The sequence below is a fragment of the Ictidomys tridecemlineatus genome, chromosome 12 (genome assembly GCF_052094955.1).
Source record: "Ictidomys tridecemlineatus isolate mIctTri1 chromosome 12, mIctTri1.hap1, whole genome shotgun sequence".
Lineage (NCBI taxonomy): Eukaryota > Metazoa > Chordata > Mammalia > Rodentia > Sciuridae > Ictidomys > Ictidomys tridecemlineatus.
Window position 1 is genome coordinate 108,306,777 of NC_135488.1, and position 18,232 is coordinate 108,325,008.

The following is an 18,232-nucleotide window of genomic DNA, read 5'->3' on the forward strand; positions in this document are numbered from 1 at the left end:
TGATAAAGAACTAAAAATGATAGTGATAAAGTGATAAAGATATAAAAATCAAAAGTATTCAGGGAAAGCCAGCATAAATTTATGAAAATTAGAATAACAGATAATTATAAAAAGCAATATAACTTAAGTACTTTTAAGTGTTAAGAGAAACACTTATGAAACTTCCCAAAGTACAAATTTGCTGAAACTGTTTCAAGAATGCCCTGGAATTAGTCAACTAACATATTTGCTTGCTTTTCTTTCTTTTTACTATTCTTCAAAATTCCCAAATGATTCCTTCACACACCCCAATGCCAAAGTATACCTTTTCTTTCCTGCTTTGGCACAGTAATCACTGGTGTCAATAATGGGTTTTCTGAAGTCCTAGATGTATCAATAGTTTTTATGGCTAAAAAAGAAGCTTTATAGGAAAGAATACAGGAATGTGAATTATCTTTCATGGTCATTTCTTCTTTATTTCTATCACTTAGTATTTCTTTTCAGGCATTCACCACCTATCTCAACCTATTGGGGGACCAAGACTGTTGAATTCTCCCTATGTCCCAGTTCTTTTCCTCCTGACTTATTCTATAACTTGGTAGTAAACAGCCTGTAGCAAAATGTCCATGGTTATAAATAAAAGCATTTCAAATGGTACTAATAGTGTTTAGTGAGTTAATAATATATCTTTTAAAATATTTATATACTTAGAACATATATTTTCATTTTCCCTTTGGAAAGTTTTAGAATAAATAAAAATAAATTATTTTAAATGAAAACAGCAATTTAAAAATACAAAGACCCTTTTTTTGGGAAGGCATAGTCCTGTTTGTGATACTATTAAATTTGACAAGAATCAAAGTCCAATGTTGCAAGAAAAAGTTATTTTTAGTTACCTCTCAAGCAAACTTTGACCTTTCAAAATCTGTATGAGTTTCAATGCTTGCTCTTTTCCAACTCCAGGGACTCCCTTTCAGAAAGGGGAACAAAAATTCAAATGTTAATAACCAGCTAAACAAAGTGTAGTGAGTTCTTCAATGGAAGACTGTGCAGCTGAAAGAAACAAAAAGAGAACTCTGTGTAATGATAGAAAAATATGTAAGATACATTGTTACATGTGAAACCTAACTGCAAAATAATGTATGATATAGATTTGTTAGCAATTGTATTATTAGACTATTAAACAAAAACATTGAGATGATATGCCAAACCACTAATAGTATTATTTTAAAGTTGTAGTTGGACACAATATCTTTATTTTATTTTTATGTGGTGCTGAGGATCAAACCCAGGGCCTCACACGTGCTAGGCAAGTGCTCTACTGCTGAGCCACAATCCCAGCCCTACTATTTCTTTCTTTCTTTCTTTTTTTTTAAAGGGGAGAAAAGAACATAATTTTAGAGGGCTTTCACTTTCTAAGTTAATTATTTCAGTAATTTTATTTTTTTTCTAACTTAACATTCTATTTGTAATCAGGAAAATTAGTTTATTTAATTATATGAACATTTAATATTTAAAGACCCAGAAACATAAAAAGGAAGAAAAGTTTGAAGTTTATTAAAAACCTCATAAAATTAAAATGTAAATTTCAAATGCATAAAAATTATACACACAAACATATTCACATCACAAGTTCTGGTTTGAATCTATTGGTTCTTGGTTCCTATCAAAGTTTATGAATATATTCCTATTAGTAAGGCTGCTATTTGTCCATTATGCACTAAGATAGAACACCAGTTTCAAAATACTTACAAACTGGTTGGTAATGACCAATACCCGAGCACCCTGAATATCTGTCTGACTGCCAACCCACCTATACCCAAGACTCAGCTACTAAAAAGCTAGTCCATGCTATAGCAGAGGCTACCTCAAAGTCAGTTCCATTTCTATAGTCTATGACTTTGGCATGTTAGCTGTTAGATATTTTGAATTTCCTATATTAAATTATGGTAGTACATTGTCTTAAAAATCTTTAAGACACCATAAAGAGATAGCATCTTTGTTTACAAAGGATACAGAAAGTCAAACTAGCTAAGGCTTGCTGCATATTGTAAATACCATTGTAGCTAAAGCTGGTTTCTGGGAGTTTAAGTTTTAAGTTCAAACTTGTTGAATTCAACACTGAGCCATTTTTAGATTTTAATTATTACATATAAGAAAATAGGATCTTTTATTTAAGAAGAATTACAATAAAATAATGGTTTGTTGTATTTAAAAGTCTTTCCTTCTGCTTTCTTTTACCAGTTTAAAAAAAGTCATAGTGGCTGGGTGTGGTGGTGCATGCCTGTAATTCCAGTGGCTCAGGAGGTAGAGGCAGGAGGATTGGGAGTTCAAAACCAGCCTCAGCAATTTAGCGAAGTGCTAAGCAACTCTGTGAGAACTTGTCTCTAATAAGACACATAATAGGACTAGGGATGTGGATCAGTGGTCAAGTGCCCAAGTTCAATCCTTGGTCCCCCCACCCTAAAAAGGCATTGATTCCTATAGATAGCCACTGAAGACATGTTAGAAATCAAAGTTAATTATTTTATTCTCCTGTTTTTTCATTTCTCTTTGGTGCAAAAAAAAAAAAAAGGTCATTCTTCTTCGTACTTCTTTTAGGAATAGAGGTAATATGAGGGATTTGTCAGGATAGAGATGATTTGTAGGGATACAATGATGTGAATATATAGTACCTACAGCGCTTGTCTTTTTGATTTTTATGCACAGTATTTAAGAAAACGGGTTATTCTTATAATTCTTAATTTATCACTTACCTATCTATTATATTTATTTGTTACAGAGTACCATATTATACATCCTAAGATATAAATTAAATGTTTCAGTGAACAAAACCCAGTGCAATGCTGAGTGGCATGGAAATATGAATGGCTTACCTCAATAATCATGTTGCTTAGCAACATTAAAAACAATGAGCATGTGTACAACTGGAAATCTACAATGGATATTGAAAACTAAAAAAACTGACAGAAACAATGACAGAAAGTAGCATTGGCATGATATAAGAAAAGAGCAATTACTGTTTTTTTATAAGGGTAGTCAAACTTGAATATGAATCTCTCCAACTAGAGTAATGGTTTAACTGAGATTCAAACTGTGATACCATTTATCATGCTATTATATTCTGGTTTCTAACAGTCAGTGTCATATGTCGGCTCTTTAACACTATCTGAAACCAAAGATGCTATCTCTTTATGGTGTTCTAAAGATTTTTAAGACAATGTACTACCATGGTTTAATATAGGAATGATGATGTTCAAAATATTTAACAACTATTTTAGTTACTGAATGGCTTGTTATGCCTAAATACTTCAAGTTAGATTCTTAATTATATAACTACATTGATATTAATACAGCACATAAGGTACCAAAAAGATACACATAAAAGTAAGTAAACACAATTTCAGCTTGCCTTTGGAAGATAGTCACAACCAAGAAGTATTGCTAGTCCAACCAGAGCATCTCTGTCCAAACCTAGTTTACTCTTGATAGATGACATTGTGTAACAGTCAATGTGAGGATCCTAAAGAAAACAGATTTAGTTCAATCTTCAAAAGGTAAATGTTTACACACTACACAACATTACAAAAACCAATTTGTCAGTTACCTTTCTTTCTTTCTTTTTTTGGGGGTTCCAATCCTTTTTATTTTGAGACAGGGTCTCACTAAGTTGTTTAAATCCTTGCTAAGTTGCAGAGGCTGGTTTTGAACTGGTAATCCTCCTGCCTTAGCCTCCCAAGCTGCTGGGATTATAGCATGTGCCACCACACCCAGTAGTTTACCTTTAAAAGTTTAACTATTCCTAAAATTTAAGTAGAAAAATTATTTGGATGACTAGAATCTTCATAGACTCTGACACTTCAATAGACAGAAATAAAGTCATAGCTGTTTCAAAAACAGTTTAAAAAATAAACCATAGTGGATTATGTTTTCCTCTTTATTGCTTTTGGTTTATAAAAATAGTGTACAATACATATTGTAGAAAATAAGCATTCCCTATAATTGTATTGCCTTAATTATTATTAGTACCTTGGTGCATATTCTTCCAAAAAAACATTTTGACACATATATGCTAACGTTTATTATTAACTACATTTTTATGCAAAAGTAGAATTCCATGAAATACTATTTTGTAACATTTTATCTCAACAATCTTCCTGGGTATCTTTTATGTCAATAATATATATCTTTTAAATGACTGCATGACATTTGATATGGATTCTGAGACAGTGTTTCTCAGTGGCAATACTATTAGCACTTTGGGAGGGATAACAGGATTGTTTGGCAGGAGGTTTAGCTTGTATGGCCTTTTTTGAGGATGAAATAATAAAATGGAAATGTGAGTCAAAGTGATGTATTTCCCATCTAATTCTGTGGTATTTTCTTGAAAGTGATTAAGAATTAAATCATGTGAAACAAAGTCTAGCCTTTAGTAGAAAAATCTACATTTAAAAGAAAAAGAATTATGTGGCCATAATTTTTAAAATTTTTTGAAAATTTATTTTTAAGTTGATAAAAAGCAAAAATTGTACATAAGTATGAGGTACTAAGAATCATTTCAATACATGTATATTATCTGTAATGTTTAAATTGAATTAATCATATCTAATTCCTCAAATTTTGTCATCATTTGTTTATGCCCAAAATTTTAAAACCTCTAACTCTTTGAAATGTATAGCAAAGATATTTTTAATAACAGTAAACATTTTATTTAGCAAATGCTATATGCTAGGCATTACATTAAGCATTTTACATACATTATTTCATTTAATCAGCCCTTTTAAAAAGGTAACTAACTTATAAAACAAACACTAAAGAAAGAAAACAAATACCTTTGTACTTATAGTGAAATTCCTGTAGACAGTCTGGGCTCCATAGAGGAAAGCATCACCATCGTTGGTGAGGCAGCCATCTACCTGGCCACTGGCATTAAGGTGAGCACACATGGCTTCTGCTTCTCCAGCAGCCTGAACCCAGGGGACTCCTAGACATTCTAGCATATCTAGGCACTGAAGCAAAAAGCAGGTGCGAGAAACAAAAATATATTTTTACTGCTAGTTTCTTCAGCGTTTAATTTACTACATTACAAATACTAACAGTAGCAATTTAGGTATTTTAAAAATTAAATTGAAAAAAATGCTTGGGAATTTGAACATTGATACTTCCTCTTAAGGAACACTATAACTTTTCTAGGTGTGATAATAAAAAAATCATATTGTGTTACTGTTTTTTCATGTTTTAGAAAATGGCACTGAAATACTGAGAATTACACAATATTATGGGTGGCATTTGCTTCAAAATAATGTGGGAATAAGACAGTGGGTAGAGACATAGATGACATAGACCAATTGTTTAAGATTGGTGATAAGTTACTTTTGTCTTAATTTAAGATATTTTTGTCATAAAAATTAAGATTTTTTAATGTCAATTACAAAGTACTATGTATTTGACTTTTGTTCAATGCTATCTTCAAATTCTGAAAATATTGCTGAATAAAAATGGATCACATGAAGATTCACACACGTAAACTATAGAACTATAATAACTTTTCTCACATGATAGTCAAACCAATATGAGCTTTAGTTTTTTTGGTGGTGTTGGGGATTGAACCCAGGACCTTGTGCATGTGAGGCAAGCACTCTAACAACTGAGCTATATCCCCAGCTCCCAGTATGAGCTTTTGGGAAGAAGATCCTAGTGCACAACTTTAGCTTGAAGACTTAATAACTTTTTCATTTATGAAACTCTCATATTGTGGGGAAACCATAGAATCATTTGTTGGTGTCCTTCTAGAAAATCAAATGTCTGGGCAGCGTGATTACATCATTTTGTGATACATAAATAACCCATTGTGAGTTTTCTTTGGATTATGGTTAAGCTACCCAACTGAGTAGCCTACAGTTAGCCATATGAACTAGGTCATCTTTTTTGTCCTATATTATTCTCTCTGTATTGGGGAATACTTAGAATGCTGGAAAAAAGAAGATTTTGACTTGTATTTTCCAGTGACTGACAGAATAAACACCTTTGGTTTAGACTTGTTGATCACTTTCATGTTATCATACATACCAAAAACTTCTGCCAGGTTTTACCCAAGGTAGATAAGATTCAAAAAGACAAAATATTATGTTAAAAAAATTACTTCTCAGGAATCTGGACAGGTAATTTTAGGGAGAAAATTTTATTACAGGTGTTATTTCTACCTTAAACACTGATAAGAAGCCTCCTTTCCTAATAATCAAAGTCACCGCAGCTTCTTGTACCATTTGTCATTACAACTTTTTTCAAAGAACCAGCACAGAAGAAGTAATGAGGCTGCCTGCAATTGTTTCCTACCCTGTTCTTCTATCATGTAGGGGAGTTGGTATAGGAGGATGAATTATTTGTGCTTTTCATGCTCATACCTAAATGTCGGCAGTGGATTAGAAAGATGTAGGGCCTGCCTACTAACTAGGAGTACAAAAATACAAAAATGAATAGACAAGCAATACTGAACTGACACAAAATGCCTTAGAGCACCATGATATTTAAAATGCAGTACAAAACCTTTCTTTAATTACTGACAGTTGTTAAGATGGAATACTCACTAATTAAAAACTATTTTTTAAAAATCACATAATAGATAATAGACAAAATTTTAGAAGAGGAGAAAAATGACTTAGTTTATGCAATGTCTTTTAAAATAAATGAAATTTTTAACCAAAACTGAAAAGAAAAACAGGGAAATTAATCCAAAGCAAATATATAGTTTATATGCTTAATATATAAAGGACTTATACAAAAGTAAAATTAAAACCTCAAGAGTAAGTAAGTAAGTAAAGGACATGATGACCTCACTTAAAGACAGACTCAAAATAGGTGGCCAGCTTAAGTTAACCATGAAAAGTCCAATACATAATAAATGTAACCTTTGCTTCTGCAGAGTACAAAGAAAAATCTGCCAACATCCATTGTTTTTGTTAGTGCACCAAAACGGTTTATCTTACATTTGTACAGGTAGAAAATATGTGACTAGAGCTACAAAATTATTCTAAAACTTTGGTTTATCAAATCATTTTGGGTAATTTTTATCTAAAATTCTAAATCACAAGAGAAAGCTACGGGGCTGGGGATGTGGCTCAAGCGGTAGCACGCTCGCCTCGCACGTGCGGCCTGGGTTTGATCCTCAGCACCACATACAAACAAAGATGCTGTGCCCGCCAAAAACTAAAAAATAAATATAAAAAAAAAAAAAAAGAGAAAGCTACATACACAAAAAAATGCTCATCATAATTACATGTATAATGGAGAACAACTAAAAAGCAACAATGGATACATCATGCAAACAATTCACAGGTTCACGTATGTTGTACAACCACTACAAATTATTTTTTAATAGAATATGGCAACAGGAAACTACGTGTATGATAAATGAAAAGCCCATGATAAAAATTATTTAATCTACTACTATGAATTTTTAAATTACACATTCAAAAAGAGACAAAGAAGGAGGCTAGAGTTGTGCTCTGCGGTACAGCACTTGCCTAAAATGTGTGAGGCGTTGGGTTTTATTCCCAACACAGCATATAAATAAATCAATAAAATAAAGGTCCATCAACATCTAAAAAAAATTTTTAAAAAGAGACAAAGAAAATATTTTCCTTTTATTATATTTTAGAATATAACATAATATATTTTAGGCACATTCTTTATTTCTGTTTTTTGGGTAATAGGGTTTAAACCCAGGGATGCTTCATAAATGAGTTGCATTCCTAACTTTTTTATTTTTTTCTTTGAGACAGGGTCTCACTAAATTTCTGAAGCTGGCTTAGAATGTGTGATATTCCACCTCAGCCCCCTGAGTTTCTGGAATTAAGAGTCATGCATCACCACACCAAACCCTTCTTAACTTTTATAAAAATATAAATTATAACAATGTTATGAGTAATGTATAAATAATACATTATAATAACAATAATTACTTTATAAAATTACAAGCCCTAAGGGAAGCCAAATATATGAACTATCTATATATGAACTATGATGAATTTTGAATGAAAGAAGTATGAATTACAAGACCTCATGTATTTGGGAATTCTTTAAGTGCTGAAGATGTTATAAAAGATACTCAAGATCCTACCTACCATGTATTTGTTACTTTAGATATATTTTTCTCTAATTTCTCAGAATTTTTAAATGCCAATGCCAGGACTTGGGTTCAGATCAGTTTTACTCTAAAATATAAACTCTTTTTTTTGTATATAAAGATCTTCTTTTCACAGTATAGCTAATGATTACTCAAGTTTACAAAGTTGAGTAAAATGTACTCTTTAATTAAAGTCAGATTATTTAGTCGAATCTGAATACCTACCTCTCTTAAGACTGACTTAAAATGTGATCTCCCTGTTTTCTGAGACCATGCTTTTCCAGAAGGTCCATACCGAATCTGATTCCTCTTATTCATGACGTCAGCTTTCAGCTTTGGTGGTTCCCCTTCCATAACAAATACCAGTTTTACATCCATTTGTGTTAAATATGAGATACGAAAAAATAAGTTCCTGAGATACATAAATTAGTAACATATTAACCATAATATAATGACAGTGTAAGTCAAAACTGTATGAACACAAAAGCAAAACCACTAGGACTAGTACCAAAAATATTAAGTGCAATAACATTTTCATTACTAAGAGTTAGTTTACATGTAGTGGAGAAAACTGAATGTTTTTATGTGAGGGAGATTAATTACTATTCTCATTGCTATGTGAAAAATGATTAGGAGGAGGAGACCAAGAGAAGAGGAAGGGAAACGAGTGAAGGTGTTATTTCAGCTGTACAGATGAGAGAATTTGGCATGAACTGAAGTGGTGTATATGGACACTGAGCGAAGTTTGTGAAAACAAAACATATTTTAAAATAGAACTGTCAAGACTTATTCAAGCACTGATGTGAGAGGTAAGACGGGAGATAATGGCTCCCCAAATTCTGGCTTTTAGCAACTGATTCATCCTACAGTATAGATTACGTGGGAGACAGACGTGAGTCTGAAGCTCAAAGAATAAGAGGTACAAATCTGTGAGTCGTTAGTATAAAAATGGCATATTTAGAACTACTATATTTTAAAATCTCAAAAATCATCAGTATAAAAATGGCAGATTTAGATATGCTAAATATATTTTAAATTCTTAAAATATAAAAGAACAACAAAAATTAAGTCTAAGTAAAGCCAAGATACCAAGAAGACACTTTATACAAATATACATTCACACTTAAGAACTCTGATTTTACCTGAGGTGTGGCTTCATGACGGTTCCAATCATTTTTTTGACTGACTGGGCCTCACACACCCAGAGACTCAAATCAACTGCAATGGTTTTCCCACTAAGACTCTGCAAGTCGATGTGTTGCTTAACAGGCTCCAAAATTTGCCACAAGTCATTCACTCCCATTCTGTTGATTATCTAGTTATTTGAAATATATTTTACAAAAAAATTTGTTAAAGGAAACAGAAGTTCAGAACATAATTTCAAACAGTATATTTTGAGCCAGTTCTGGAAAATATGTAGAAGATTATTTTCATTTCTTTCACCTGTCAGCCTCAGTCTTTTATGAATTAAGAACACCTCAAACATTAAAAAATATTTAAAAGTTGTTTTAACTATCTTTGTTCTAGCTAATAACAGAAGCTTACAAATGAAGAGATGGGAATAAAATGCAGAGATCCTGTAAAAAGAGGATGGGACCAGTCCTCTATCAAAATGAGGAAAAACAAACAAAAAGAAAAAAGGAAGCAAGTGTGGAAAAAGATAACAGAAGGACAGAAAAATCAAAGGGGGTTAATGAAAGAAAATTTTGGTGGAAAATGGGGGGAGAACAAACAAGATGGAGAGTTGGAGGAATATGGAGTTATCTTTTTAAAAACTGCACTCCCCACCCCACAGTACTGGGCACTAAATTCAGCTGTGTTCTACCACTGAACTACCCATCCAGTCCTTTTTATTTTGGACAGGTTCTCACTAAGTTGAAGGTTGGCCTCAAACTTGTAATCCTGCCTCAGCCTCCCAAATTGCTGGGATAACAGGCATGTGACACATGCCCAGCTAAAGGATAATATCTTTTAAATTGCATGGTGATACATGTTTATTGAGGAGAATTGAAAACTTAAATCACCTATAGTTCTACTATTCAAAGTAAATAATGCTGAACAACTTTCCACGTATAGTATAGGACATTTTAAAAACAAAATTGTTTTAACCTCTAATGTTCTTCTGTGCTTTGTTGTTTTTTATAGGCCAACTTTTCCTTTTTAAACACATTTTTCTTTTCCTTTGTTATTATCTGATGAAGATATTATATAGCACTCACAATGCGGATTAAGTCTGACTCTGCAAATTCAATCCAGATTATTATCTTCCCTCCAGAAAAAAAAAAGGGAGAAAGCAAAAATACATAAGTCTATAGGTCAGACTTCGCCTGTATGTGGAAACTTTGTGAATAAAGATCACTGTATTATCTTTAACAGAGTCCATCTTAAAAGTAGATTTTCTCAAATTGCTCATGGGTGCAAAGAAAATAAATATTGTTAAGTGTTGCTATCAGTAACTTTGCCTGTTTTTCCGCATCTTTATTTTATGATGTGGCCATATTACCACTGAGTATTAGCCTGTGCATTCATATTCATGAAAAGTGCACAAATAGATGCAGATTTGTCAAATTACAAAGAAAAATATACAGAAACACAAAAAAGTATTTAGTAGTTAATGATGATCTAATGCTAATATTCTCTACATCAAAAAACTCCATTGGTCATAGACATTCTACTGTAACATAGATTCAGAGTTAATTGTGAAAATTTCTGGAAAGAGTGGGGACTAATATATTTTTTAAAGTATTATGATGAAGTGAAATAATACTTTCAAAGTATTAACCATCAGAACACATAAAACTAAAAAAGTCTGAGGGGGAAATTCTTGCTGATAATTTTGTTATCATTTTTGATTCACATTGGATACTAGAATATACTGGTTCTGAAGGAAATGGTAATTCCTTCATAAAGCAATGTTATCATAACTGATCCTATTTCTTTTAAATGTGATTTTGATTCTAGTAGTCAAAATTTCAATGCAAGTTATCTTCTGATTTAGCGATACCTCTGTACATATCTACTTTAAGATATGCTTAGATGTATACAGAATTATATACAGCAATATTCACTGTAGTACTGCTCATAAAAATGACAGAATTACATTGGTTTCCAGAAATTTGAGCTACTATCTGTGCTAAAAAGTGTTCTCTTCTCCATTTTCCCTTAGTTAGTTGACATTTTCTAGAAAAACATCTTTCATTGTCACTCTTCCTGATTACTATGTTCTTTAATCCATCTCAAAGCCTTTAAACCACTTTGGTTCCTTATCCCACAGTTTCCATGTATCTACAGAAATGGATTTGAAAATTTCTAAAGCCCATTTCTTTCATAAGCAAAGAATTCCTATGGAATATGCCAGTTTTTCACTTTTTTCTCTAAATAATAGAAATTAAGGAGACATTTTTACAGAAGCTAACTTCTTTATATGACCCATTCCAATAAATCCTTTTTTTCCCTTAGAAGTTTATCACTAGTGAATTTCTATTGGATCTTCTTGATTTATTGTAAGATTTAATAGCATTCACTACTTTCAACTAAAAACTATAGATTAGGACCATGCCAAGGAACAATATCTAAAGGACTGGGGGTTGGACAAAAATTAGAACTTTTCTTTAACGTCTTCATTTTCTCTAATATAATCCCACATCCTCTGACATGTCCCCTGAGCTCCTGACTAGCCTCTAATTGCCTACTTGTTCACATGGATGCATAGATCTGGATTCCACCATAAGTTTGTCTCCATACAACTGAATGCCTTCTGACTAGTCTCTCTGCTTCCATTTTTCACTATCCTCTATGCCCACACAATCCTTCTTCTCACATTAGCTAGACTGATCCTGATTAAAAACCTAAATCATCATCTTTCTGGCAACGAACAGTGAATTTCCTCATGAGTAAGACTTTGCGTCACAAGTTAATTTTCTTCATTTAATGGTGGCTATCTTTAGACAGTTATAAAATGCAAAAGGGATTAATGTAAAACTACATGAGTAGTAACTCAATACATTTTTAAAAAACACTATTTTAGAATTAGCTTTAAAATATCTACAACTGAAGTTTAAAAATACATGATCTTTTTAAAGACCATTCATAAAAGTAGGATATTAAAAGAATATTTCAATTTTGAAAGGGAAAAATGGCATGAAATTTATTTAAAAGTACACCTTGTTTTAAGAATGCAGTTAATCCAAAATTTCTATCATCTATTGTTTCTACTCATCACATGTTCTCTTTATCAGTCATTTCTCCCAAGTGACATTAAATAGCAATGATCAAGACACTAAAAAAGCATATAAAATTCCAAAAAGGGACAGGAAGCAACAGCTTTTAAGATACTGAACTACATTAAAGAAACCGATGGTTCTTGTAGGAGGTAATAATCAACACAAGGTTACTTCAAAATAGATCAGTATCAAGTAAAATTTAAAATCACTACATCTTGATCCATTAAAGACTGTGTAATTTTGCCATGCTTTTATTTTTTAATTGGGTAAAATTTGAAATTTTTGTGGTGTGGGATTTGGTGAGTGTCTACTTAAAACTTTCACTTTGTAATAACTTGATTGATGCCAACCTGACCATACAGTGCATACTACAAAAATGAGCCTTCTAACATATTTATAGTTCTTAGGAACAGGTATGATACAAAAATAAGCGAACCAAAAAAGTTAGAATGCCATATAGCAAATAACTTTATAACCTACTAATGGCTTTACTTTATTTAGCTTACCTTGTGTGTATCAAAATCAGAATACTCAGCAAACAGCTACACATCTTACGAATCTCTTCAGTTTATTTAGTTTAGTGAAAAGAGCACTGAACTTGGAATACAAAAAGCCTAGGATTTTGGCCTTGGATATACCACAATTAGTTGTATGACCTTGGAAAGACATTTAGTTTTTCTCCAAAATGAGAGTTATTCAACTAGATTAATTTCATGTTTCTAATATCCTTTGAATCTCATAACCAATTTTGGTAGCTTGGAATAAAAAAAAATATTCTACTTCAGAAATTATTGTCTGGTAAAGCATAAACTTCTACTTAAATAAAGGGATTAAGAATCCACTTCAAGTTAAAACAAAAACCAACCCTTTGATGTAACCATATGGTACCAATAAACCAATTTATGCTCCTAAAACTTCCTTAAAAGCTAATAAGTTTTTATTGGTTAATTATAAAACTGAATGAGGTGAGAAAAACACAGTACCTTGCTAATTCTATTAATGAACCAAATTTAAAGACAAAAAGAAGTCAGTGGTCTGATTTATGCAAAAACATGCATTTTATTAAAGCAAGTTTTCTAATTTATTTCAACTTAATGCAAAAAAATTAGAAAGTTTAACAAAAAGGCAGCAGGGAATAATTCCTCAAATCCACTCAAATGACTATATTTTCACAAAAAAATTATTAAATGGCTTAAACTTTATTTCAGTGAAAGATTGTGTTGTATGGGACTTACCATATTTCACTAATGCTCATTTTTAAAATTATTTTTTTTCACCTTTACTTTTATATGAAGAAAAAGCCAAGCTTTAAGGCTTACTCTAACTCAGATTTGTTATCAATAAAAAATTTAATGTGTCCACTATTTACCACGAATGCTTCTGGGTGGCATAGATACAACTTTAAGTTCAGGTTCTGCATTAAGCATTTAATGATCTTGGTAGGGCGAGACAGCAGACAAAAAGGGCAATATCACAATGTGACCAGTACAGGCACAGAGGTAAGGCGAGTAAGCCATTCGCGTCTATAGGAAATAGGTGCCCTACCTAGTCCTGGACATCACGGTTTCCTGAAGGAAGTGACACCTAAGCAGGGAATTCCATGAATGCTTCACATGAGTTACCAACCAGGACCGATTTGTCCCCACATTTTAGTTTGTTGATTATATGATACTCTTCACTGATCCATGGCAAAGGCCACAGCACATATTTACTTTCACAAGTACAAGGTTCTTTGGAAACCGGAGGTTGGACATCAGATGGGGATGGGCAAATGCCATCTTTTTCCCCAACTGGAAGGAAAGATTCTGGGTGTTGCAAAGTAGGTTACTTGACTAGGTCTGCGTATTCACGGGGAAGGTGTCATACTGAAGGGGTGGATGAGCTTCGGGTTGAGAAGTGAGCGGAAACACTCTAGGGGGCGCGGGGGTGGGGGACTGTACCCACACAACCCCAGTGCCCTAAGTGAATCCTACAGAATTATTTTCAAGATAACGTAGGAGAACAAGCGTGCAGATAGGTAGGCGGGTAGGCTCACCCACAGAGAGCCTTGAACTCCTTGGAGGCAGGAGGAGGGCACAGGGGACCCAGCAGCTCGGTGGCGCGGGCCCAGAGCCCACTCGCCGGCACAAAGTAAGGGCAGGATCGCGCTCGGAGGCTCGGCTCGCGCCTTCCACTTCCTTCAAGGCGCGCCGCAGAAGGCGTTTTGGAGGAGGCGCAGCTCCGGGCCTAGATTTTCAAAAGAGCTGGAGGAAGAATCAGGCCAGCCTCTCCTCAGTCCCAAGGGACTTACCCGGACAACCCTTCCACCTGGGTTCTGGAAGAAGCCCTTCGTCCTTTACCAGCTTGGATCCAAGCCTAACTACGGCGGCTTCCACCTTTCTGATTTTCTCAAAGGGAAAAACACAAAGTCTTCATTCGTTTCCAAAGTAAACAGCAGCGCAGCGGCCCGAGGAAAAACCCAGCGAGCACTTTCGAATTCAGCGCCTCGCCCGCCGGCCCGCCTCTTCCGGAAAATGGCTAGTCCCTCCCCAGGGCCCGCGTCGCCCGGGGCGGCTTCTTCCTGCCTCTACCCGGCTCGCGGACGCATGCGTGGACCTGCGGCGTGCGGCGCCCAGCTATCTTCTTTTTCTTTTAGGCAAACCTCCCGCTGCGCCGCTGCCGCCGCTACTGCCTCCGAGTGGCGCGTGCCTACCAGCTTCCTCCGCCCGCCCGCTTGTACTTCCGGCCCTCTCCCCTCGGACTCAAGTGGCGCGAAACGCCCAAAACGCGCAGGCGCGGGAGGAGTCCTGGGGGGTGGTGGGCGGGCGCAGGCGCGGACCGTCCCGCGGTGGGCGCCGGGGCGGCGGAGCGACTGTCTTCTCCCGCGGCCGGCGCGCGGTTTTCGGCGGCCCAACAGCGGCCAGCCGAGGCCGCGGCGCTCTCACGGTGGCATTCGCGCCCAGTCGCACCGCGACAACCCCGGTGGTTGGGTCCCTTTGAGAGATTTCGACTTGTTGGAGGTAGGGTACGGGCGCGCGCTCGCCTTTCCTGGCTCCGGGACCCGTCCCCCGCCCCTGGCCCCTCGGTGGGCCCCCGGTCCACGGGGGCACCGCGGGGCCGCAGTGTCCAGGGTCTCTCCGTGGGCGCAGACGGCGCCGGCGACCCCTTGCGCGCAGTGGATTGCGGCGCCCTGTCCTCAGGGCGCAGGTCGCCGCCGCGGGAAACTTGGCTGTCTGCGCCGGGCCCGCCCTCCGCGTCCCCGGGCGGCCGGGCGTTGGCGGTCACGGGTGAGGTCCCGCAGGGAACTGGACTCGCGCCTCGAATCCGTGGGACCCCGCAGGCTGCAGCTTGAGTGTGTTTAAAAGGACGTGAGCAAGCTTCGCGGCTGCAGGATCTGCCGTTGGTGCCCGGTCTCGTGGAAATCACCGGGTGTATCCCAATGAAATTGTGGTGTTGGAAGGTTTTGTGGTGGCATTTCTTTTTCCTTAATGTCTTGTGGGATTTAAATAGAAAAGAATCCCGATTGGGAATTGCAGAAAACAACACCTGAGGGTAAAGGAAGGGCTGTCGGAGTTTTAGGGCTTGAGATGATTCTGTGATGATTTCTAGAAAGAGCAACTGTTTGATGCTTAAAGCCTGAAAACAGAAGTTGTTTGAGTTTTTTTTTTTTTTTTTATAACTCTGGGTATATTTAAAGAGTAGGAGATTAAGAGCCACTGTTAAAGGACAAGCTATTCCGCAAGGTGTAGTCAAAAGAATTGGCCGCTGTGTAGCTTTAATAATGGACAGTAGCATGTGCAGAGTGGTCTGCAGAGAGTTCCAAGGAGGTGGGAAGGAACATATTAGAACTTTTACTTAGATTTACTCTATTTCATTCTCTTACTATGTGAAGTGTACAGACTAACATAATTGTGTTACTATGAGTTTTGTAATGCATATTCAAAATTTCTTTTGATGAGTGAGTGCAAGTATAAAATTTTGGAGACGACTGGTATATTGCTTAAAAATATGTTTTTGTTTGAGACAAACAGTTGTGTGACTTTGAGCAGATCAGTACCACCTTAAGTTTCAGTTTGTAACTCAGAATTCTTAAATATGGGGAGAGGGGTGGGAGAAAAACAGTGAAAGTTGTATTTACATATGGGGGAGAAACAACGTTATATATGGTTATCTATTATTAGTATAAAAACATTTAGTATTGACTGGCAAAAAGTAATTTCAAACGGAATGTTAAAATTGTTACAGTAAAAAGTAAGTTTTATTCCTCAGAAGTTTATTTTACTGAGTGCCTAGTCTGTGGAATTTTATGTAAAACTTGACTAAACCTTGACTGTGGTTTTTAAAAGAAAGTTTTAAAATCAAAGATGCACTTGGCTACCTGGGGATGTAACTCATGGGTTGTGTTTGCCTAGCATGTCTGAGGTTCTAGGTTTAATCTACAGCACATTGCCCCCCCCCCACACACACACACCTGCTCACAAGTACTTGACTGTCAGGAATTAACAAGTAACTCAAAATTTGACCATAAAAGCATATTTAGGATGGCATCAAATGCCACAGTTCTGTGTACACAAACCCTGAAGTTCAGCTAGCAGAGGGTCAAGAATAGTTACTTTGTCTATATTAATGTTCACATTTTTGATTGACTACTTGAATGAATTACATCTTTTCTCAGCATGCTTTCCTTCCTCACCAAATTCAAGCTACTTTCTGTAGTTTCTTCCCTACACTCCCAAATCCACCTGCTGAATATATTTTATGACCTGCAGAACTCTCAATATCCTAGGAGTTCTTCGAACTCCGTTTTCAAACAAAACAAATCTATTATTTATGCTGCCTCCTTGACAAACCTTCTATCTACTTATAATGGTTTTTAGCATTAAATGAGAAGATGAAAGACAAACTGAAATCTTATAAAGCAAGCCCAAAGTTTGATTCACTTTAATTAGGACATGATTGGTACATCATAATAAAATTATTTTGGTAGTTTTGATGAAGGATAAACAAGTAGATAAAGAACAGATTAATAGTGTTTCATTGCCTATGAATAAGCTGTCAAACTCATTTGTTTATTCTAGTAAGGAATTGGCCATTGAAGAGATTGTACTTCAGCTTTGACAAACCTGGATTTGCATCTCTGCTAAGTTTTAGCTATATGTTAACCTTTTATGAGTTAAGTTGTAGCTACTTAAGTTCAGGTCTTTTGTTTGAATCTTAACTTCCCCTTTTGTTTATTCTAGTAAGGAACTTGTCATTGAAGAGATTGGACTTCAGGTTTGACAAACCTGGATTTGGACCTCTGCTAAGTTTAGCTATAAGTTAACCTTTTATGAGTTGTAACTAAGTTGTAGCTACTTAAGTTCAGGTCTTTTGTTTGAATCTTAACTTCCCCTTTTGTAAAAATGAGAGCAATATTTATAAGAATGTGAAAAGTTAAAAATAGATAAAGTATCTCAAAAACTGAGGCAGAGTTATTCAACAAATGTTAATTCTACTCATCTGGAATTATAACCAGTTTTCTAAATCTTTTGGTTGCATCTTCTTTCATCCCTGATACTGGCCAAAGTTTTTGTTCAGCCACTTATGATAATATTAGAAAGTAGTCTCTTCTCACTGTTATTCTCACTAAATCTAGTTATTTTTACCGTTCCTCTGCTCCATATTGAGACCATAGGGATATTTTCAAAATACAAATCTGAGTATTTACATTTTTATTATCTAAAATGTGGACAGTACTTCCTAGTTTTGCTGATCTTGCATTTTTGGTGAATGGACTTAACAAGGTTTTACAGTTGCATACTTATTTATTATCTAGTAAATCTCATATTCCAATCAACATACTTAATTAATTCTTTACATTAAAGATGAGATTATGAGGCTGATGATGTGTAGCTCAAGATTAGAGTGTTTGCCTAGCATGAACAAG

At 35.4% G+C, this 18,232-nt stretch overlaps 2 protein-coding genes across 2 annotated transcripts in view; one reads left to right on the forward strand and one right to left on the reverse strand.

Annotated features, from left to right (window-relative positions):
• The window catches only part of Gen1 (GEN1 structure-specific endonuclease), a 29,624-nt gene extending 14,572 nt beyond the window's left edge, over positions 1-15,052 (reverse strand). The window contains exons 1-6 of the mRNA XM_005322622.4: positions 14,618-15,052; positions 9,247-9,419; positions 8,330-8,516; positions 4,812-4,988; positions 3,392-3,502; positions 876-949 (exon numbers count right to left, since the gene is read on the reverse strand). Of these exons, the coding sequence (XP_005322679.2) occupies positions 876-949; positions 3,392-3,502; positions 4,812-4,988; positions 8,330-8,516; positions 9,247-9,407 (710 nt within the window). The 5' untranslated portion in view covers positions 9,408-9,419; positions 14,618-15,052. The remainder of the gene's footprint in view (positions 1-875; positions 950-3,391; positions 3,503-4,811; positions 4,989-8,329; positions 8,517-9,246; positions 9,420-14,617) is intronic.
• A 139-nt stretch (positions 15,053-15,191) lies between these two features.
• The window catches only part of Smc6 (structural maintenance of chromosomes 6), a 67,412-nt gene continuing 64,371 nt past the window's right edge, over positions 15,192-18,232 (forward strand). The window contains exon 1 of the mRNA XM_078029639.1: positions 15,192-15,326. The gene's annotated coding sequence lies outside the window, so the exon portion shown is untranslated. The remainder of the gene's footprint in view (positions 15,327-18,232) is intronic.